This window comes from Harpegnathos saltator, unplaced genomic scaffold (assembly GCF_003227715.2).
Source record: "Harpegnathos saltator strain DR-91 unplaced genomic scaffold, Hsal_v8.6 scaffold556, whole genome shotgun sequence".
Classification (NCBI taxonomy): Eukaryota; Metazoa; Arthropoda; class Insecta; order Hymenoptera; family Formicidae; genus Harpegnathos; species Harpegnathos saltator.
Window position 1 is genome coordinate 591,283 of NW_020230378.1, and position 22,553 is coordinate 613,835.

Consider the following 22,553-nt stretch of genomic DNA (forward strand, 5'->3'; position numbering starts at 1 on the left):
GTGTTTACTTTGGGTATATCAAAGTTTCAATAATGTTCAAATGAGACGACGTTGAAGTTTGGAGCATTCTTCGAGCGAAAATTGAAAATAGTCTTTATTTTACGAAAACCCACTTAATATAAATGTAAATACAGTCTGTAAAGTAAGAGCGGGTACGGCATAAATGGCAGTTGGCTTCAAATATCGTCCTAGTTTTTTTTTAGCCGTATTGTGAGGCATATCTCAAGCACAAGCTTCGAGGAAAAAGGATGTACACTTTGAAGCAGCTGACACGACAAATTCGTCTCATTTGGATGTCTTTATCGAACGAACACGCAGTCAACTTAGTGGAAAGTATGCCTCGGAGATGACAAGCAATTATCAATGCTGATGGTGACTGGACTCATTATTAATGGTATAGCGTTTTTCATCTCATGAAGTACAACAAATCCATGTACTTAAAAATCATTAAAAATAACATTTTCTACACATTAATCCGTACATGCTCTTACTTTACAGACTACATATGAAAGATAAATTTGTGTTAAATATGACATGACATTATAAGAAAGTCTTGTCCTCCCTGAAAATTACGCACATATAATCATTCATACAGATGATAATTTCCACAGAACGTCCAAACACTTTGTGCCAAAACCTGACAGTGCCTTTTCACTCCCTGATATGTGGTAAAATAGAAAAAAAATAGTTTATTAGTAATCGTAGCCCGGAACACTTTCGTTCTCCCTGAAAATTGTGCGCATACTACCACACTCAGACAGATTATAATTGCTTCCGGCAGTCTCAGCGCTTTGTGCCAAAAATTGACAGTGCATTTTCACTCTCTGATATGAGGGAAAATAGAAAAAAAATGGTTTAATAGCAATCGTGGCCCGGAACACTTTCATTCTCCCCGAAAATTGTGCGCATACCACCACACTCACAAGTAACACTACTCAATTGTCATTCACCGATTCTAATGAAAGGAGAAGGGTCCTTAAGGCCTGTTTTCGGCACCTTTCAAAATTGGACCAAAATGGCTGGAATCACTTCCTTATACCCTTGAAAGTAATATTTAGTCAATTCCAACCTAAATGGAAGTATTTAGAGTGTATACTTCAAGTATACATGGTGCATCAGCGCACCCGTATCAAGCATTTTTGGATAACTAAGCGTTTCTGAAAAGAATGTTTCAGATTAAAGTTGTATGGTATCAAGGGAGACATAAGATGGTGTTATTGGTTTGACCTTGAATAGTCATTTGAAAGTCACGTGAATGTCGATTTCAATATTTTATATAGAACCCCTTATTTTTACATATCTTGTAGCTTATCTCGAGAGCTTTCCAAAATACTATCGTAGATCACGGAGAAACACTTATTACAAATACTTCTGAAAGAAATGACTGACGTATTTTCTGCCGCAAGGCTAAATATGAAGTTTTGAAAAGAACTATTTTAAGGCAGGATACCACCTTTGATTGCGATTTTGGAGGCGTTTTTCATGAATTTTTTTTGCATACAAAGAATGCGCAGAAACAAAATCGGTTTTAGTCATTCATTAATTAACTTTAATCTGTAATTACACATTTTTTGAAACTGAAAAAGTCAAAAATAATTTCTTGTAGGTGGCGCCAAAATACATTACTTTGGAGGAACACCGTTAGACGGCGTGTCAAATTCCACTCTGTACGAGGCTCCTAGAAAAAAAACCAAAGAATGTTCCTATTAACAACAATATTTTTTAATGCTGTATGTAGGGATTTTACGAAATTTCGATTTTTAAGAAAATGGCGGTCATTTTAACAAAAAGGTCAATTTGTTAGGGTAAAAAAGTATATAAAATTGTGCATTAAAAAAAAATAACAACGCTACAGCAAAAGTCCTACGTACATCATTAGATTATACCACGGGGAAGAATTGTGCAAAGTTTCAAGTCAGTCCGCTGAAAATTGTAAGAGTAATCTGACACGCCGATTTGAAAAACATCGTTTCGAGAAAAACGCGTTTAAAGTTTTATATAGATATAGCTAGTAAATATTTTCAACTAACCGTCAATCTACAATGCCTGTGTCATACAATACTCCTTCTGCATCTATATCCTCTTCATTGGTAAGCTTGCGAGCAGAAATACCACTTCTTCTAGCCTCTCGAACAGCTTCAGTCATCGAATCTTCCGTTCTCTGAATGCGATAATTATCGGCTTGTACACAAAAAGTATGGCAACTTTGACTTATAGCGTTTTTCATTGGGATACATTGAGTGCGCACTAGGAACTCGTGGAGTTGAGGCGACACTGCCCGAGTTCACCGACAGTGCAAGTTTTTTTGCACGTCCAATGAAACACTCATGACTTGATGATTGCGCATAAGAACGATTCGCCTCGGATTGAAAGAAAATATATGCATTTACGTAAATATCACTATGGGACAACCAAAAGAATTAAGCATTTCTTTCAAAGTCAATAATGACATGCTCTCGTTAAAACTTCTATCAAGTGAAACAGAGTTATACAATAAATTAATGAGTAAGTATAGAATTATATAGAACTTGCATGATTTTGGATTTTGAGGTTATTCCCGTATTATAAATAAATTGTCGGCAAAGACATATGTACTTATGTACATAATAGTTTTTGGATATTGTCTACTCGAAAAACTTGAATAAATAGAATGCATATATGGGGCATTCCATATGAAGTGATACACCCAAATTTTCAAAGTTGTACGATTATGCTGAAATTTGTACAAATTGTAGTCCTATCACAACTAAGATTTTTTGCCAAATTGTTTGACTCACGACCAACGGGTTGTCTAGTAACAGAGGCTTGAAGTTTTAGCATTTGGGCCGTTGTGTCCAACTTCAAACGCCGGTAAGTTCCAGTAGACCATTCCGAATTTCAAAAACAAGGAGTGATTTCTAAAGGTCTTTTCGCGCCCTTTAATCCTATGAAATCAGTTTTGTTTTTAAGTCAAAATTTATTTAAGTTTATTAAAATTTATTTAAATTTATTTAAAATTTTTGAAGGATAAGAAAGAAATTGTTTTTTCTCAAATTCAGACATCTTTGATTTTCTTGGAAAATATCTTTAAAAAAGTAGAATTCTTGCTCTTTAAAATGATTCCAAGATCAAAATGGGCAGACTTTTAGTTTTCAAGATACAGCTTGTTTTAGGACCGAGCGCGTCACGCACGGTGCAGCTCGGCCGCTGTTGCAAGTGCCACGGATGATTCGATCAGTGTCATATATCATATATATATATATATATATGATCAAGCCATTTACTATAATATACAAACACCAGCAGCTTCTCTTTGCTAGGCCCATTATCACATCTTGATTAAGGATCACTTTTATTTTGATATCCTTATAATCACCGCGATCTTGCCCCCATTTCCTGGATCAACCACCAATCTTGCTTTCGTTTGTCGGATTACCCGCCGATCTTACCTTAGTTGGCTAGACATCTTATCATAAAAACCTCGATAACCTTGAAACGGCTGACCCAAAGTGAATATAATTATAGTATTTTGAAAGGGTCTGAATAAGAGGACTATAAGAATATGCAATAAAAGATGTAGGATTATATATAAAAAATTCGAGGTAATTTTCACCTCTTTTTTTTTTTTTTACGAGGAGGAAATCCATGATGGATACCCTGAACCTCGGGGAAGGGTCAGGGTTATGCCGGACTCCTACCGGCTAAAACCTCCCCGGGTGGCGCTGCGAAGGGACTTGGATCGGGGCCCCGGAGCCATGTAACTGCTGATCGAGGCTCCGAGACCATCGTCGATCCCCGAGGGGTGGAAAGGGAGGGGGGAAGCGAACCAAGGCTCATCTTCAACCGCCGCTTCCAGGGGAGGGGGAAGCGAGCCGGAGCTCGTTTCCCCTCCCCTGCTTCGACCGCCGCTCCCCTTTTTACACCCCTCACGCCCCGCCTCTTCGGCTGGGAAGGGGGAAGCTGGCAACGCCTGCGCTTCAACCACCGTCCCCAGCCAGTCGGGGCGCCGCCAATGCATGTTGTGCGACCGGCTGATCCATCTCCTCAGCCGGCCCTACGTGTGGAGGGATAGCTGGGACATCGGGAATCCCCGCCCGATGCCCCACCCTCCCGCCCGGTGGTTACGGGGGAAAATGATCCCCTAGCCGCCGGGCACTCCCACCTCCAAAGGAGGGATGGGAAAGGTCTTGTAGACCTCTTCCTGCAGGCCCACCATTATGGAGGGCCCTGCTGAGGGGGGGAGAGGTGTTTAACCGGTGACGACGCCACCGACACTCTCTCCCCCCCTTACTGTTATCCGGCCCCCAAACTGGGAGCCGGGGTTGGAGGACCACGGCTGGGGGTTAAGGACGGATGTCCCGATCCCCTCCCCGTCACCCACCCAGCCACCGATGACACGCCAGTGGACGGGGGGACACTCCGGCACCACCGCCCCCCTCCCACGAGTCGTCGCCTCTTGGGGGCCCTTCCTCTGTCTCTTGCAGAGAGATGAGCAGTTTGGGGAGGGGGAAGCGGTTGAGGTTGCTGCCTCAGCATGGCCCTCAGTGCCTCCTCTGACGAGTTCACCCCATCCCTGCTCCTGCTCCTACTTCTTCGCCACTCCCTGTGGCGCTGCCTTCTCCTCTGGCTCTTCCCTCTTCCTTTCGCCTGCCGGCGGATTTCCTCCGCTGCCTCCTTTTGGAGCATTACTGTCTCACAAAAGGAGGCGAATAATTGCCATTTCCTCTCACCTTTCAACATGGCCCTCACCACCGTTGGGAATGAGAGATCCTGGCCCAGTTCCCCGACCACGGCTCCGCGCTCCACTGCCCATGCCGGGCAGTCTTGGACTGTGTGTTGCGCGGAGTCGTGGTCGTAGTCACAGTGGTGACATCTCGTCGTGGGCTCTTTCCCTATTCGACAAAGGTACTCACCGAAGCATCCGTGCCCGGTGAGCACCTGTGTCAGCCTGAACGTCAGGGTTCCGAAATTCCTGCCCATCCACTCGTGTAGGCAGGGCTGGACAGCCTCGACGACCCTCCTCCCGTACCTGGCGTGCACCAGCATCCTTTGCCATCTATGGAGGAGTTTGGTGCTTCATATCCTTTATAGCTCTGGCGAGCGCCTCGTCTTCCCTTACCCTCCCCTGGAGCTCCCTCTTTCCAAAGTACATTCTCTTGTATATTAATGTCTGGAGCTCCAGGGGGGGCATGCTCGCCAGAGCCGTCGCCGCCACGTGGGATATAGTTTTATACCATCTGATGACCCTGACCGCCAACACTCTATGCGCTTTGCGCAACTGCGCGCCCATTTGTCGGTTGACGGCCAGGGCCTCGGCCCATACTGGCGCTCCATAGAGCGCGACCGAGTTTAACACTCCCACGTGGAGGCGACGGGCCTTTTGCCCCGGTCCCCCGATGTTGGACATAAGTCTGCCCAATCTCGCCGAGATTGACTTGAGTCGGGGGACCAGGCGGCCTATATGTTTCTTGAAGCACCAAGTGCTGTCCAGGGTGAGGCCCAGATATTTCATCTAGGCCTCTATCGAAACCCTGAGCGTTCCTACTTTGATCTGGACCTGGGGTGGCTTGGCTCTCTTGCCATGGAGGAAAATGGCCTCCGTTTTCCTCTCCGCCATCACCAGACCCAGATTCCTGATTGAGCCCACGGCGATCGCCACCGCCAGGTTCGCCTTATTGATGGCATCCCTCCAGTCTCTCCCCCCGGCTAGGATGAGTGTATCATCCGCGTAACAAATCATGTCACAGCCGGGGGGGAGGACAGCACGGAGGATTGTGTCGTATCCGAGGTTCCACAGGAGCGGGCCTAACACGGACCCCTGTGGAACCCCGCAATACATCCCCCTTTCGCGCACCTTGCTGTCGGCGTCAGTCCAGCAGAGACGCTGACCCCGGAAGTACTCCCCAATGACGGCCGTGAGGTAAGGCGGAAAGCCGACATGCGTACGCATGGCCTCTAACACCTTACCCCAGGGCAGGGTGTTGAACGCGTTGGCGATGTCTAACGACACCGCCACCGCCATCCCGCCCTTCTCCACAATGGCCCCCGAGAGGAGTCTGAGACGCTCGATCGCGTCTATCGTCGATCTCCCCTCTCGGAAGCCGAATTGGCCGTCACTGAGGTTCGGCCCTTCCCGGGACATATGCCTCTTGAGGCGGGCCGCAATTATCCTCACAAAGACTTTGCCCGCCTCGTCGAGGAGGCATATGGGCCAGTACGCGGAGGGGGAATCCTCCGGCTTGCCCTCTTTACGGAGGAGGATCACGTTGGCCCTCCCCCAGACTGGAGGGAACCGCCTTTCCCTCAAGGCTCTCATGAATATACACGAGAGCCTTTCGCATATATACCCCGAGGCCAGGGTAAGGATTCGGCTGGGGATACCATCGGGTCCAGGAGCTTTATTGCTCTTGACCCCCTCGATGGCCCCGGCCACCTCCTCCTCGGTGACCCTCGGTACCTCCCCTTGTTCTTTGGGGGTAGGGATTCTATATGGGGTCACAGAGAGCCCCTCCCGAAACGGGAAAAGGGCCCCCATGACCCGCTCTAAGAACCGGGGATCCAGCGTCACCGTTAACGGGGGCGCCCATGGTTTGAGCTTCTTCATAACCATTTTATACGGACGCCCCCACGGATTCGCATCCAACGAGAGGAGGAGCGTGTCCCACCCCCTTCCCTTGGCTGCCCCTATCGCTTCCCGCAGTGTGATTGCGGCTCTGCAATATTCGATACGGGCGGCCTGGGTGGCCTCGGGGTTTTGATGCGGATTGTTCCGGTGCCTTCTGAAGATCCGCCTGAGGTGGACCGTCCTTTGCCGTAACTCCGCAATATGGTTGGTCCACTACCAGGCGGACCTTTTGGGGCAGGACTCAACTCTGGGCATGGACTCGTTGCACGCATGTGCAACGATTTCCATAAAGTCTGATACCTCAGAGTCGAAATCCTGCCCCTCCTTTTGCCGTGGCCAGGTGGCAACCTCCAAAGCTAACTCCAGAGATTCTCTGTTCAGTTTGCTCAAGGCCCATCTCCCTGGTCGGGGTTCATCATTGCGCTGTGGCCGCAGGCCATTGAGGGTGACGGGCAGCTTTACTTCGATCAATAAATGATCTGATAGAGATTCTAAATCGTCCGCCACCCTCCAGGACTGCACCCGTCTCAAGGCCGCAGGGGTATCCCAGGTGAGGTCTATTATAGATATCCCCCTGCGGCCCTACGAACGTTGGCTCGTTCCCTACGTTTAATAGGTGCAAGTCCAGGCCCGCGGCCCATTCCTCCACTACCTCCCCCCGCCTGTCACCCCGCCGGGAACCCCACAATAATGACTTCGCATTAAAGTCCCCAGCGATGATGACAGGTCCAGGGAGGTACCGTGCTACGGCCCTCTCTATATCGTCGAGACTGGACCCAAAACTAGGTAGGCCCAGGCTCTTTGTTGGGGGGAGGTAGACCCCGACCACGATCAGGGCCCCCCACCTGGCCACGACAAAGTGACTCCCGCTTTCCACTAGTTCAGCGGGAGGCGAATTATCATTCGCCCTCCATACTATGGCGACGGAGCCCAATTGGTCCTCGAACCATCTTGGATGGTTGTTGGGGACTTTATAGGGCTCCGCCGCCACTTCTAGACCTGCACCGCGCTCAGCCATGGTATGCTCAAAAAGAGCAATCGCCTGCCGAGCGCGGTGCAGGTTGGATTGAAGGAGCCGTGTAGCCATTATTCTGATTGGATTACCAATTTTTCAGCTGGCTCCTCCGCTCCTTCACTCCCGCTGTCCGTGAGAGGGCGTACCTTCTTCTTCGCCCTTCTCTCCACCTCCATCTCCCCCCTTCCAGCTGAACATCGACAGGAGTAGGGGGTTGCACAGATGGTGGAGGAGGAGAAGGGGACTTCTTCTCCCTTTCTTCTTTTTCCATCAAAGGTGGGACTGCAGGTTCGGGTGGCTTCGGTGCGGATGCACCCACCTGCCTGTTGTCCCCCCTGCCTTCTCTTCCCTTTTGGTGGGTGACACGCAGGGCCACCCATTCTATGCCCAGAGGACTGCCCCACCTCCGCACATATCTGACAATTAGCGGGGGCGGTGCAGTCCCCGGCCAGATGACCCTGTTCCCCGCACCTATAGCAATTGCCACGCCTGTCCAGGTTGCTTTTACAGTTCTACTGGACATGGCCCCTCTCTAGGCATTTATAGCATTGGAGGGGCCTTGCGTCCAGCAGCTCTGTCCTGACACGGGTTTATCCCATAGATATTTGCCCCTTCTCGGCGATCTTTTTCGCCGCCATAAGAGGCCCAAAGTGAACGGAAACCGTGGCTGTAGTGGTCCTAATTTTTCCCGTCTGAATCTCCGAGGCCAAGCATCCCCTTTCCCTAGCAATGCATTCCGCCACCTCTTCCTCGGTGGTGGATATTTCCAACCCTCGGAGTCTGACCCCCCCAAGCTTCTGAGGCCGATTCACTCTCGCCTTATCTTCCAAAACTCCCCTTAACTTTGCGGCAAATAGGTTAGCCTTGGTGTCCTTTTCTTCTCCTGGGATCTCTAAAATTAGGGCTCCTGTAGCACCCTGCCTTGTCCTAATTCTAGTGATCCCCATCTCATCGATGTTTATCCTCTTCTTTGCCTCCGCCAAGATCTCCTTATATTTTCCGTCTCTGGTGGTGATTGATACCGCCGCAGTGCTTGGGACCTTGCGTCTAGGTTTCTTAGGTTTTTTATCACCCGTCCCATCTGTCCCCATTCTCTTCCCAGATTCCGTTTCATTCTTCTTATTCTCCTCCCTCTTCTCCACTTTAGGTTTCTTGTTGCGCTTTACAACCTGGACCCAAGTTTCCTTGTCACCCATTCCTTTTCCCTCCTTCTGGGGCAGCGGCGAGGTTCTTCAATCAGGGAAGAAGGGACCCGAAGTTGAGGCCACTGCTCCCTCTTCCTCATTGGTCCCTGTTTACCCTGATCCTGACCTACCATGCCCTTCTTCTTCTTTCCCTTCTTCTGGTTACCTCCCCCTTGGGCATCATTGCTGGATGTCAGGTGCGTTGTCTCTTTTCGCGATGCCCACGTTTCCATCGCCTTGTGAACCATAGAGGTGATTTTCTCCTCCATGGTTCCTTTGCTTGCCCTGGCACGGCCATTTTCTCGAGCCTGACCTTTACGTCTAAGGGAATGATTTCCCTTATCGTTGTGCCAGGTCTACTACCCTTTTTGGACACTTCTTTCCCAGGCTGGACAGGGTGTTTTATCTGTCCCTTTTGCACCTCATCGGTGCACCCCACCGGACTCATTTCCCCTTCTTCTTCCAAGTCTACCTATGGGGCATGATGCACCTACTTCTGGACCCCGCATTCTTTTCCTTTTCCCTAGCAGGCACCATGGGCGAGGGGGCTATCGCCGTTGACGACGATGCCCCCTTTATACTCTGTTGTCTGTTTTCCCGTGTCAGAGGCAGGGAGGATATCGCCATTGATGGTGGTACCTCCCTTATACTCCGCACGCCCCTTCCCTGCACCGGAGGCGAGGAGGATATCTCCTTTGAAGGAGATGCTTCCTTTATATTCCTAAGTGCTCTCTCCAACTCCTCCATCCTTTTCCTCATCTCACCCTGTTCGATGCGGAGCTGCTTGTTTTCAGCTCTTAGTTCCTCCAAGACGTCCTCGCTCTCCCCGCATTGACAGGACGCCATACGTTGTGCCATCAAAGTGACACCCGTTGCAATGGCCGCTGAGGCGTCTCGTAGCACCTTAACGTGAGTGCCCTTTAAGTTCTTAGAGCGAACCGAGAATCCCAGTATTTTTGTCGCTGCCTCCATCACCGAGGCAGTGATATCTCTGAACGGGGCATCCTCCATTTGCTCCGTAACCCTGTGTAACTCCGCACGGTATTTGCGGTTGTTGGAGCAATCCCAGAACTCTTCTTTTGGATGGTCTAGCAGACCTTTTAGAAGAGCCTCTTCCCTCATCTTCTGCTCAAAGATTTTCCTTTGAGCTAAGAAGGCCTTCTTATTTTTGTACTGCCCCGTCGTTTCAGGTCTTCCTCGAGGTCTTAGCTTCTTCGCAAATGCCTCCTCATCTACTTCCCCGTCGGGTTTCCTGGGGATGTCCTATTTATCATTTTCCTCCGAGGAGCCATAATCTCCTTCAGAGGAAGACACGATTCTCCTCCTGTTACTGGGCATCTTCGAAATCAGTCCATTTTTGGAGGTTTCCGCAGCGCCACACCTGCTGGCACTGCGAAGCCCTTCCGGCCTTCCTCGGTGACTCGGACCTGGCTGGTCATCCATGACCATTTCCACATCGGTATCAATGTCTCCTGCCTCCTTCCCAGCAGGACCACCATGGGTCTCCGCTTCTCGAGTGTCCGTTTGCCTTGCCAGGGTCTGTATGCCATGATCCGTATCCGTGAGGTAGTTTTTAGAAGTAAAATGTTCGCTCATTCTGGTTTCAAACCCACCACTCTGCACGGCTCCGGTGCCCGGGCATGCCCGCATTCCCTCGGAAAGGGGGAGCCTCGGGGTTCCCCCAGAGAAGTACCATATGGCACGGGCCGACGGAATGTGTCATCGTCGGCACAGGCTTCCCGCCCCCTACACGCGCCTTGACCACCATTTCTGGTGGCCAGACCGCTTTCGGGGGTCCCACACCTCCGACGATGTGGGCACCGTGCAGAGCGCCGCCACGCGGGGGACCCCATGGAAGGAGGTAGTTTATCGGTGTCGTACCTCACCGGGAACGTCTCCCCCATGGCAGCCAGCGTGCTCGCGCCGCCCGACGGTCCGCTTTAGGCTGATGCGATTCTCTCGGGCACAGCACACAGGGGCCCCAGCCCTGCCTCGGAATATTTCCCAGCGGCCCGGAGCATCCCTCCACCCGCCGGGTACCGTGAGGGGTTCCAAACCCCTCATGGTGTGCAGACGCGGGTGTGGGTACCTCCCTCCACCCGCCGGGACGGATGAGGGAGAGGATCATCCCCTTTGGCTGCCGGAACACCGGCGTGCAATGCCTCCGGGAGTGATTCCTCTAAATTGCGCTTGAGGGTGTCTCGACCCTGACCTCGGAATACGTCCGAGCGGCCCGAGACACCCCTTCACTCCCCGGGTACCATGGGGTATCCGGGGTATCCCTATGGTGTGCAGACCCGGGTGTGGGTTCCTCTGTCCGCCCGACCGAAGTCGAACAGGTGAGGGAAGTCGGGGAGATCCACCTTCAGCGAAGGTGGGGTCCTCTCCTCTCATCACCCAAGGGTGCCCCGACCCCGACCTCGGAATAAGTCCGTGCGGCCCGGGACACCTCTCCACCCCCAGGTACCATGGGAATAATCCCATGGTGTGCAGACCCGGGTGTGGGATTCTCCCTCCGCACAGTCGTGACCGTGACGGATGAGGGAAAGAGATCCTCTCTCCCTTCGGCTGCCGGAGCACCGGCGTGCAATGTCTCAGAGAGAGGGGTCCTCCTAGGACGCATCGAGGGTATCCCGACCCCGATCTCGGAAACGTCCGAGCGGCTCGGAGTACCCCTCCGTCACCCAGGCCCATGGGGGGAGGATCCCCATAGGGTGGAGTCCTGGGTGCAGGTACGTCCCTCCACCCCGGTCTAACCATAACGGTCCAACCGAGTCAGGAGGAAAGGGTTCTCTCTCTTTGGCTGCCGGAGCACCGGCGTGCAATGCCTCGGAGAGAGAGGTCCCCTTCCTGGAGCGAGTGTAGCGGAGGTCATCCCTGTCGGCTGCCGGAACACCGGCGTGCAATGCCTTCAGGGGTGGTGATCCCCTCTCACCCGCTCTGTGACCATTCTGGTCCAGGACCAGGCTGGTCACCCAGCCCAGTCGGGTGCTTCTGGTCCAGTCCCTCAGTACGGACCACTCCGGCATGGTAGAACCTGCCAGGGGCCGAAACCCCCGCCGGCTAAAAATATAAAAAATAAAAAGAAATAAAAATAATAATAAATAATAAATATAAGTTTTAGAAGAAAAATGTTGTAGATAAAAGTTGTAAGATTTAAAACTATTTATTAGCTTTATCAGTTTGACCTTGGGTTGCGTCGCCAAGCTCAGGTGAAAATTACCTCTTCTGCGGATGGTCGCCACCTTGTCGTGGTGCAGAAGCTTGATGGCTACAATGATCCAAGGGGATGGACTCGACTTGGAATCTCAGGATTCCAAGTTCGAGCGTTAACCGAGGAGAGTGGCTACTAAGAGCGACCAACACATGCTTCAAGATGGGTAGCTGCCTCTTGAAGCATTAAGGGTCTAGGGGGCTGCTCTCGAGTGGCACGAAGAACCCTGCAGCGCGGGCGTTTGGGCTCGTTAGCCTCGCCTTTGGGAGGCTATCAAACAAGGGAAGGACACCCATAGAAACCCGTGGCGATGAGGGCTGTTAGTCTATTTTCCAGGCACCCAACGAGGGGACGGAAAACCCATTGTAAAAACCCGGGTATCGGACTCGTTAGTCTGGGAGGTTTCCAGACAACCCGACGAGGGGAAGGAAAACCCACTGCAAAAACCCGGGCTAGTGGGCTCGTCAGCTTTGAACAACCTATTCCGGAGATTGGAAACTCCGTTATCAAACCCGGACGAGGGCTCGAGAGCTTGACTTCGTGGGCAAGCAACCTATTGCTAGGGGAGGAAGAACCCCAATACCAAACTCGGGTGTGCAGCTCGTTAGCCTGAAGGCATCTGCACCGGAGAGAAAACTCCGCACAAACCGGGCGTTCGGGCTCGCGAGTCTGGCGGTCCGGACATCCGAAACGGAGAGAAAACTCCGATCAAACCGGGCGTTCGGGCTCGTGAGTCTGGCTGTCCAGATATCTGAACTAGAGGGAAGGAAGAACCCTGACTAATAAACCCGTGCGTGCGGCTCGTTAGCTTAGGGCATCAGCACCGGAGAGAAAACTCCGCACAAACCGGGCGTTCGGGCTCGTGAGTCTGGCGGTCCAGACATCCGAAACGGAGAGAAAACTTCGAACCAAATCGGGCGTTCAGGCTCGCGAGTCTGGCGGTCCAGATACCTGAACTAGAGGGAAGGAAGAACCCTGACTAATAAACCCGGGCGATCGGGCCCGTGAGTCTATTTTTCCAAGACATCGGAACAAGGGGAAGAAAAACCCAATGTAAAAACCGAGGGATGGAAAATCCACGAAAACCCGGGTATCGGACTCGTTAGTTTGGAAGGTTGCCAAACAACCCGACGAGGGGAAGGACACCCACTGTAAAAACCCGGGATAGTGGGCTCGTTAGCCTTATGCAACCTATTCCGGAGACTGGAAACTCCGATATCAAACCCGGGCGAGAGCTCGAGAGTTTGACTTCGTGGGCAAGCAATCTATTATTAGGGGAGAAAGAACCCCAATGCTAAATCCGGGCGATCGGGCTCGTTACGCTGGAGAAGACAGCTAACAGAACCAGGGGAAGGAAACCCAACGTAAAAATCCGAGCGTGTGGGCTCGACAGCTTTCGGGCAACCACAACAGAGAGCAAATCTGACAATAACCGGGCGTTCGGGCTCGTGTGTGTCTGGCAGTCCAGGTAGCCGATACTAGGGGAGGAAGAACCCCGAATAATAAACCAGGGCGATTGGGCCTGTTAGTCTGTTTAACAGACACCAAACGAGGGGAAGGAAAACCCAAAGTAAATACCCGGGAGTTTGGGCTCGGTAGCAGCATGGCAACCAAACCGGAGAGGAAAACTCCGATTAAAACCGGTCGGGCGTTTGGACCCGTTAGTTCCGGGGCGGTGTTTAGGACTCGCCAAGCCTCAGGGCGACCAAACCGGAGAGGCAACTTCGTGAACAAACCGGTCGGGTGCTCGGACTCGTGAGACTGGTTTCCCAGTCCACCGAGGAGGAAGGAAGAACCTCAAAGAACAAACCCGGGGAGGCGGCCTCGTTAGTCTAGTGAGACAGCCGAGCGTATGAAGTCCACAAGGCAGAGTTCATGTGGTCTAATTCCTCTACATGAGCACTGCCGAATGGCAACACCCGGTGGAGCGCGTGGCGGACCCCGCGGGTCCCGGTTCTGTCGTCGGTGGGGGTCTTTTGGGTGTCGGGGGGCGGAGGATAGTCGGCAACGGTGGGCTTGCACTCACTGATCCGTTAGGCCGAAGTCTCGCGGCGCCTGGGGGGCTCGCTCGGCGGCGGGGGCGAGGGTGCTCTCGGGAGACGGAGCGGGCTCCTCCTTGGTGTAGGATGGCTAGCCATCCAGAATGAATGTGTGTGTGGGGGGGTGGGGACCGGAGGGGGCTGGAGACGACGCCTATCCTCGATGGGTTGGGGCTGTGACGGCGGTGAATAGGGCCACCTTCGTCACAGTGCCGGAGAGGATAAGCGTGACGAATGAACCAGCTTAGGTCGCCTCTGAAGGGGGGTTTTTCTGGGTACTGGGTGGGTATTACTTGAGGAAACTTGAGGGATGCACTCATCGGTGTCCCAGTCTTACTCCCATGGAAAGGAGCTGGCCGGCTGTTACGGGCGTATGGGTCGTGGAGGTATGCCGCCGTTAGAGACGGAGCCGCTGCGTCGCACCGCGTGAGCTGGGCGGGCGGGGGTAGGACCTCCGACCCCCCAGGTTAGGCTGTCTGGCCCCTGCTGGCCCGGCGTGTGTGGGGCGGCAATGTGGCGCCGATGACGGTGACGAAGCCTCCTGTATGCACTACTGCAGGGCTGGGAGACTCCCGCAGCTGGCGTCCCCTGCGCCTCGACCGGCCCTGAAAAGGGTGCATGCGGACACACGATACCGCGACCGGAAGCAGTTCGACCAGCGCATGTTAAAAATGGCATGACAATTACGATGCCTGGATTGCGAGCGAGATGGATGAGGTTCACCACTCACCATTTAGCATGCAACCAAGGGCACAACACCCGGTGTCCGGGAAATCTGGAGCACACAGTCGGGGGTTATCCGTCCGAAATGGAGTGCCCTGGTGTTCGACGGCTGGAGATAGTCGGCAACGGGGAGCCCGCAGGTGGCGGGCGACCTAATCCGTCAGGCAAAAGCCGCCGGGCATTGGGGCCCCTTTCGGAGTGGATGGCCGACGACTGTGCCAGGTTACTGGGCATTGGGTGGGGAAGGGGACCAGAAAGAGTCCACTTTTTTCCTCCCCGTGGGTCACCTTGACGTAGTGGGAAGGCTTGAAGGTCCCAATGATGTACAGAGGTGTGCCGGCGGGGGTTTTGGCCCCTGGTAGGTTCTACCATGCCGGAGTCGTCTGTACTGAGGGACTGGACCAAAAGTACCCGACTGGGCTGGGTGCCAGATTGGTCCTGGACCAGAATGGTCACAGAGCGGGTGAGAGGGGATCACCACCCCTGAAGGCATTGCACGCCGGTGTTCCGGCAGCCGACAGGGATGACCTCCACTACACTCGCTCCAGGAAGGGGACCTCTCTCTCCGAGGCATTGCACGCCGGTGCTCCGGCAGCCAAAGAGAGAGAACCCTTTCCTCCTGACTCGGTTGGACCGTTATGGTTAGACCGGGGTGGAAGGACGTACCTGCACTCAGGACTCCACCCCATGGGGATCCTCCCCCCATGGGCCTGGGTGACGGAGGGGTACTCCGAGCCGCTCGGACGTTTCCGAGATCGGGGTCGGGATACCCTCGATGCGTCCTAGGAGGACCCCTCTCTCTGAGACATTGCACGCCGGTGCTCCGGCAGCCGAAGGGAGAGAGGACCTCTTTTCCTCATCCGTCACGGTCACGACTGTGCGGAGGGAGGATCCCACACCCGGGTCTGCACACCATGGGATTATTCCCATGGTACCTGGGGGTGGAGGGGTGTCCCGGGCCGCACGGACTTATTCCGAGGTCGAGGTCGGGGCACCCTTGGGTGATGAGGGGAGAGGACTTCACCTTCGTTGAAGGTGGATCTCCCTGACTTCCCTCACCCGTTCGGCTTCGGCCGGACGGACAGAGGAACCCACACCCGGGTCTGCACACCATAGGGATACCCCATGGTACCTGGGAGGTGGAGGGGTGTCCCGGGCCGCTCGGACGTATTCCGAGGTCTGGGTCGGGACACCCTCAAGCGCCATCTAGAGGACTCATTCCCGGAGGCATTGCACGCCGGTGCTCCGGCAGCCAAAAGGGGTGATCCTCTCCCTCATCCGTCCAGGCCACGGCCGGGCGGAAGGAGGTACCCACACCCGCGTCTGCACACCATGAGGGTTTGGAATCCCTCACGGTACCCGGGGGGTGGAGGGGTGCGCTGGGCCGTTCGGACGTATTCCGAGGCAGGGCCGGAGCCCCTATGTGCTGTGCCCGAGGGAAAGCGATCGCATCACCCTAAAGCGGACCCTCGGGCGGCGTGAGCACGCTGGCTGCCATGGGGGAGGCGTTCCCAGTGGGGTGCGACACCGGTGAACTACCTCCTTCCATGGGGCCCCCCGCGTGGCGCCGCTCTGCACGGTGCCCGCATTGTCGGAGGTGCGGGACCCCCGAAAGCGGTCTGGCCGAAAAAATGGTCTGGCTGAAGAAGTGGTGGTCAGTGCGCGTGTAGGGGGCGGGAGGCCAGTGCCGACGATGTAATATTCCGTCGGCCCGTGCCATATGGTGCTCCTCTGGGGGAACTCGGAGGCTCCCCCCTTCCGGTGGGATGCGGGCATGCTCGGGCACCGGAGCCGTGCAGAATGGTGGGTTTCAAAACAAAAATGACGACCTCGCAAGATAAAAAACAAACAAAAGAAATGGAAAAGGATCTGGACACCATAGATATTATGACGGACCCGGCAAGTTATAAGGAGGGAAGAGAGTTGGTTACTCCTACCAGCTCACATACGGAGGAAACGGAGAGAACAACCTCTGTCAACAGCCAACCTGGCACAAGCCAAATGACTGATAAGAGCGAACTCCGTAGTTCATCTCGCAACGTAGCAACGAGGAAGAGAAATACTCGTGCTGCAACGCGTAGGAGCGGCAGGATAGACAATATGTTTCCGTCACGGTCCAGATCAAGGACCCCCAACAAAAGGGTAGAGTCCACACCGGTCTCAACTTCGCCAGAAAGACCGAAGTCCCCTGAAAGACCGAAGTCCCCTGAAAAAAAGCAGAGTAAATGGTTCATCCCCTACAACTCTGACGGGGAGACTGACGAAGAGGCCTTTGCGAAAAAGGCCTTGAGGGGGAGAGGCAGACCCAAAACAACCGGGGAATATGACCTCAAAAAGGCGTACATGGCGAGGAAGGAGAAGCTCCAAGCCAAAATGAAGGAGGAGAACCTATTGAAGGCCTCGGACAATCCGTCGATCTCGTTTGACGGTCTTACGAAGAATCGTAAATATAGAGCCGAGATAAACAGGCAAACGGAGAACATGGAGGAGGCCCCAACTAATGACCTGGCTGCGTCAGTAATAGACGCAGCCAAAAAGGTATTAGGAATCGTCGTAAAATCCGGGAATATGAAATGGACGTATATAAAGGTCCTAAGAGATGCAGCCGCTACAATCACGGTGGGAGCTACTATGCTCAACAGAAGAGTAGCGGAAGGAGGAGGAAGCATAGAGCTTTTAGAGGAGGTGCGGAGTGAAAACCAAAGACTCCGCACCTCCCAAGGAGAAATGAGAAGAGAGATGGAGGAACTGAGGAACGTTATCGGCCAATTAAAAGAGGCGCCATCACCAGCGCCGGCAGTTCCCCCACCTCTTCAAAGGGCACTACCCCCAACTCCGATCCGTGTAAAGGAGAAGGAAATGAGGGAACCTGATCCACAAGGATATATTTCCCCCCCTATCGAGGACATGGAAGACGAAGATCAACCAACAATAGGGGTAATCGAAGTCCAGAAGGGACTTATAAGTACAAAACTGTAGAGAGCAGGCCCCAAAAGAAAATACAAAGAGGTTGTTAAAGCCGGGAAATCTGGACCAACGATAAAAGAGGACATTCGATTCGATAAAAAATAAGGATCGAAAAGCAGCAAGATTCAGAGGAAGAGGCTGAGGCCCTGGAAAGGAAAGTGGTGTCAATAGTGGCAAAGGTGTTGAGCCAAATGGCGCCACAAAGCAGGGACAGCCAGAACGAGGTCTCCACTATAACTGCGGAACAACTAAAACCGCAGAGGCAGCCGAGGAAAAGAAAGAAACAAGGGGCAAAAGGGGTCAATACAATGGTATTGGAAAAGCAGGAGAGTGGACGGAAATCCATACCTCCCCCCTCTCCAAAATAAGAAAGGAGGAACTTCCACTCCTCCCTTACAGGGAAACTGAGAGGGCAAATACCACCAAGCCTGAGGAAAGTTGGGCTAAGGTGGTGGGAAGGAAGGAGAAGAAGAAAGAGAGGAGAGAAACGGCGAAAAAAGCCCAAACCCAGCCTTCGAAACCTGTGATCAGGACGGGTAAAAGGGCGGAGGAGGAGAAAAAGGAGAAGAGAATTAGGAAGAGGAAAGTCCCGAACACGGCCGCGATAGCAATATCGACGGACAACGGGAAGTATAAAGAACTGTTGGTGGAGGCAAAGGCCAAAATCGACATTGAAGAGATGGGGATCTCCAGGATGAAGACAAGAGTGGGAGCCACTGGAGCGTTGATCCTGGAGATCCCTGGAGAAAAAAGAGGAGAACATGCGGACTTATTCGCCGAAAAATTACGGGAGGTAGTGGAGGATAGGGCAAAGATCAGTCGCCCCCAAAAAATGGGGAAAATAAGACTAAGAGGCCTAGAACTATCCACCACAGAGCAAGATGTGGCCTAGAACTATCCACCACAGAGCAAGATGTGGCGGAGAAGGTGGCGGAGGGTGTGAAGTCGCGAACGTAAAGACCGGGAAAATCACTATAGCACCGAATGGGTCCAGATCCCTATGGATCCGGTGCCCCCTAGTCGCAGCCAAGAGAGCGACGGAAAGGGGGACAATAGCCATAGGATGGACCCAGGTTAAAATTGAAATGCTGGAGGCGAAGCCCCTGTAATGCTACAGGTGCTTGGAGAAAGGCCACGTGCAAGCGACCTGCAAGAGCGACGTGGACAGGAGCAAGAATTGCTATAGATGCGGAGAAACTGGTCACCTGGCAAGAGATTGTAAATCTAAAGCCAGGTGCCAAATATGTGCGGCTGGAGGGAAACCAGCGGACCACCGCATGGACCGCCCGGCATGCAACCCTCCTAAAAGAGGAAAAAGGAAGGGAAAGAAAGCAGGAGAGGGAAAGCAGCAAGCTGCGAAAACAGCACCTACGGGGACGGCAGCAAAAACTGCAATAGCAATAGAGGCGGAAACACTCTCCAGTCGCAAGGAGAAAGAGGAGAAGAAGAAGGAGGAAATCATCCCTCCCCCTACTCCCCCACTGACCATCCTCCCCCCTCTAACGCACGGGTTGAGGAGAGGATGGAGGTGGAGAGGAGAGGGGAAAAGAGGACCTGTAAAAGGGACGAGGAAGAGGATGACGGTCTGGAGGAGCCGGGTGAAAAAGTCATCGTAGTGGGACAATAATGGCCACCCGACTACTCCAGACCAACCTGCACCACGCCCGTCAAGCAATGCCGCTTTTTACGCACACAATGGCGCAGCGTGGTGCAGGTCTGGGAATAGCGGCGGAGCCCTACTGCGTCCCCAAGAACAACCCTAGGTGGTTCGGGGACGACTTGGGCTCCGTCGCTATAACATGGAGGGCAGACAACCACTCCCCCTGCTACCCAACTGGGTAAGGGGAGGGGATATGTCGTGGTCAGGTAGGGGGCTCTTATCGTGGTCGGGGTATACCTCCCCCCCAGCAAGAGCCTGGACTTAATAACCTACAAGTCCAGGCTACGGGAAATCGGGAGGGCCGTGAGACGGTACCTCCCGAACTCTGTCATCATTGCCGGGGACTTCAACGCCAAGTCGGCGTTGTCTAACCCGGGATGGTGATAGGAGGGGGGAGGTAATAGAAGAATGGGCCGTGGATTTAGGCCTGCATCTAATAAACAAAGGAAGGAAACCAACCTTCGTTGGACCGCAGGGGGGTCAGTGATCGATCTCACATGGGCGACCCCTGCGGCCTATGGAAGGGTGCAGGCCTGGAGGGTGGCGGAGGATTTGGAGTCCTTATCGGACCATCTAATTATTGAAATGGAACTCTCCGTCACCCCCAACGGTCTACCACGGCCGAGACTCAACAGGGATCCCCGATCAGCCAGATGGGCCCTAAGCCAGTTGAACAAGGAAACACTGGAAACAATCCTTGAGGCGACCACCTGGCCACGGTGGAAGGAGGGGCAGGACCTCAACTCGGCGATAGCCGAAATAATGGGTCTGATCGCACAGGCATGCGATCAGGCGATGCTTAAAGTGAAGTCCTGCCCCAAAAGACCCACCTGGTGGTGGACCGACGAGATCGCGGAGTTGAGGCGAAAGTCGGTCCACCTCAGGCGGGTCTATAGGAGAGCCCGCAATAATGGAAAAACACCCGAGGAGACCAAGGCCGCCCGTATAGAGTTCTGTCTGGCTGCACGCGCATTGCGCAAAGCCATTAGGGCGGCCAAGGGTCAAGGGTGAGACATCCTCCTCCGGACATTAGACGCGGATCCGTGGGAGCGTCCATACAAAATTGCCATGCAGAAGTTGAGGCCATGGACGCCCCCGCTTACGGAAACGCTGGACCCCCGGTTCCTGGAGCGGGTCCCTATTCCCGTTGGGGAATGGAATATCCCCCATAGGCCCATACATTGCTCCCTCCCCAGACCAACAGGGAGTTTCGTACAGTAACCCCCGGAACAGGGGGTTCCGGGGGTTACTGTAGAGGAGGTGGCCGGGGCCATCAGGAAGGTTAAGAGCAGAAAGGCTTCAGGTCCTGATGGCATACCTGGCCGTGTACTCACCCTATCCTCGGGGTTTATTGCGGGCAGGCTGGCCGAGATTTTCACGGCCGCCTTTAAGGAGGGAAAATTCCCTCCAGTCTGGGGGAGGGCCAACGTGGTCCTCTTCCAAAAAGAGGGCAAACCGGAGACTCCCCCTCCGCGTACCGCCCCATATGTCTCCTGGATGAAGCGGGCAAGGTCTTCGAAAGGATCATAGCTGCCCGCCTCACGGAGCATATGGCCCGGGTAGGTCCGAGCCTCGATGACGGCCAATATGGCTTCCGAGAGGGTAGATCGACCATAGATGCGATCGAACATCTGAGAACCCTCTCGGAGGCCATCGTGATGGAGGGCAGGGTGGCGGTGGCTGTATCACTGGACATAGCAAACGCCTTCAACACCCTGCCCGGGGTAGCGTGGTGAGAGAAATGGGAGATCACTTCCAATTCCCACGCTACCTCATAGCCGTTATCGAGGATTATTTCCGGGATCGGCGTCTAACTTGGATGGACGCCGATGGCGGGACGCAAGAGAGGGGGATGAGTTGCGGGGTTCCATAGGGGTCCGTTTTGGGCCTGCTCCTGTGGAACCTCGGATATGACCAAGTCCTCCGAACTGCCCTCCCCCCCGGCAGCGATATCATCTGCTATGCAGACGACACACTGGTGCTGACCGGGGGAAAAGACTGGGGGGAAGCGGTGAAAGCCGCGAACTTTGCAGTACACTGCGTCGTGCGCTCAATCCGCGAGGTGGGCCTGACGGTGGCGGAGAAGAAAACCGAGGCGATTTTTGTCCATCGGAAAGGCATGAAGCCACCCCAGGTCCATCTGCGAATAGGAAGGGTCAGAGTTCCCGTCGAGGCCCAAATGAAATATTTGGGCCTCATATTGGACGGCACCTTTAAGAGTGCTTTAAGGAGCACTTCAGCCGCCTGGCCCCCCGATTAAAGATCATTTCGGCAAATTTGGGCAAGATTATGCCCAATATCGGGGGGTCCGACATGAAGGCGCGTCGTCTCCACGCTGGGATCATAAATTCGGTCGCACTTTATGGTGCGCCCATCTGGGCGGAAACTCTGGCCGCCAGCCGTCCGCTCTGCGCGATTCTACGCAGAGTGCAGAGGACGGTGGCGGTCAGGGTCATACGGGCATACCGGACCGTATCCCACGTGGCGGCGACGGCCCTAGCGGGCATGCCCCCTCTGGAGCTCCTTGCACTCATGTACGGAAATGCATACAGGAGGAAAAAGGAGCTCCGGAGGAACTTGGGGGCTGGGGAATCGCTCGCTGGGACGCTGAAGCGTTCAAAGCACCAGGATCGACAGCTCCTTTTCCAGCGCTGGGAGAGGCGCCTGCGCAACACGAGATACGGGAAAAGGAGCGTCGAGGCCGTCCGACCCTGCCTGGCCGAATGGGCGGGCAGAAAGACGGGGACCCTGACATTTAGAATGACACAGGTGCTCACCGGTCATGGCTGCTTTGGTGAGTACCTGTGTCGTATAGGAAAAGAGCGCACGACGCAGTGTTACCACTGCAATGCTGACCACGACTCCGCGCAACACACCCTCAAAGACTGCCCGGCATGGGCAGTGGAGTGCGGAGTCGTGGTCAGAGAGGTGGGTCCCGACCTCTCTCTCTCCAGTGTCGTAAACGCGATGCTAGGGAGTGAGAAAAAGTGGGACACTGTCACACGCTTCTGCGAAAACGTGATGGGGCAAAAGGAGGAGGCGGAGGAATTCCGCCGACAGGCTGAAGGAAGGGGGAGGGCGCAGAGGAGGCGACAGTGTCGCCGAGTCAGGCACCGCTCCCCAAGTAGGGAAGGTGACGTAGACTCC

The 22,553-nt window shown here is 53.8% G+C and overlaps 3 protein-coding genes across 3 annotated transcripts; 2 read left to right on the plus strand and 1 right to left on the minus strand.

The window, feature by feature from the left end:
* Positions 1-3,424: 3,424 nt before the first annotated feature.
* LOC105180887 (uncharacterized) lies at positions 3,425-5,491 on the minus strand. Its single transcript, XM_025303563.1, has 3 exons — positions 5,130-5,491; positions 4,710-5,035; positions 3,425-3,531 (listed from the first exon to the last, which is right to left on the minus strand). Exons 1-3 carry the CDS (start codon positions 5,489-5,491, stop codon positions 3,425-3,427), a joined length of 795 nt encoding a protein of 264 aa, XP_025159348.1.
* An 11,109-nt stretch (positions 5,492-16,600) lies between these two features.
* LOC112589599 (WEB family protein At5g16730, chloroplastic-like) lies at positions 16,601-18,638 on the plus strand. Its single transcript, XM_025303564.1, has 3 exons — positions 16,601-17,754; positions 17,853-18,068; positions 18,146-18,638. Exons 1-3 carry the CDS (start codon positions 16,601-16,603, stop codon positions 18,636-18,638), a joined length of 1,863 nt encoding a protein of 620 aa, XP_025159349.1.
* Positions 18,639-19,814: 1,176 nt separating this feature from the next.
* Positions 19,815-20,417, plus strand: LOC112589600 (uncharacterized). Its single transcript, XM_025303565.1, has one exon. The coding sequence runs from the start codon at positions 19,815-19,817 to the stop codon at positions 20,415-20,417; it is 603 nt and encodes a 200-aa protein (XP_025159350.1).
* Positions 20,418-22,553: the final 2,136 nt, after the last annotated feature.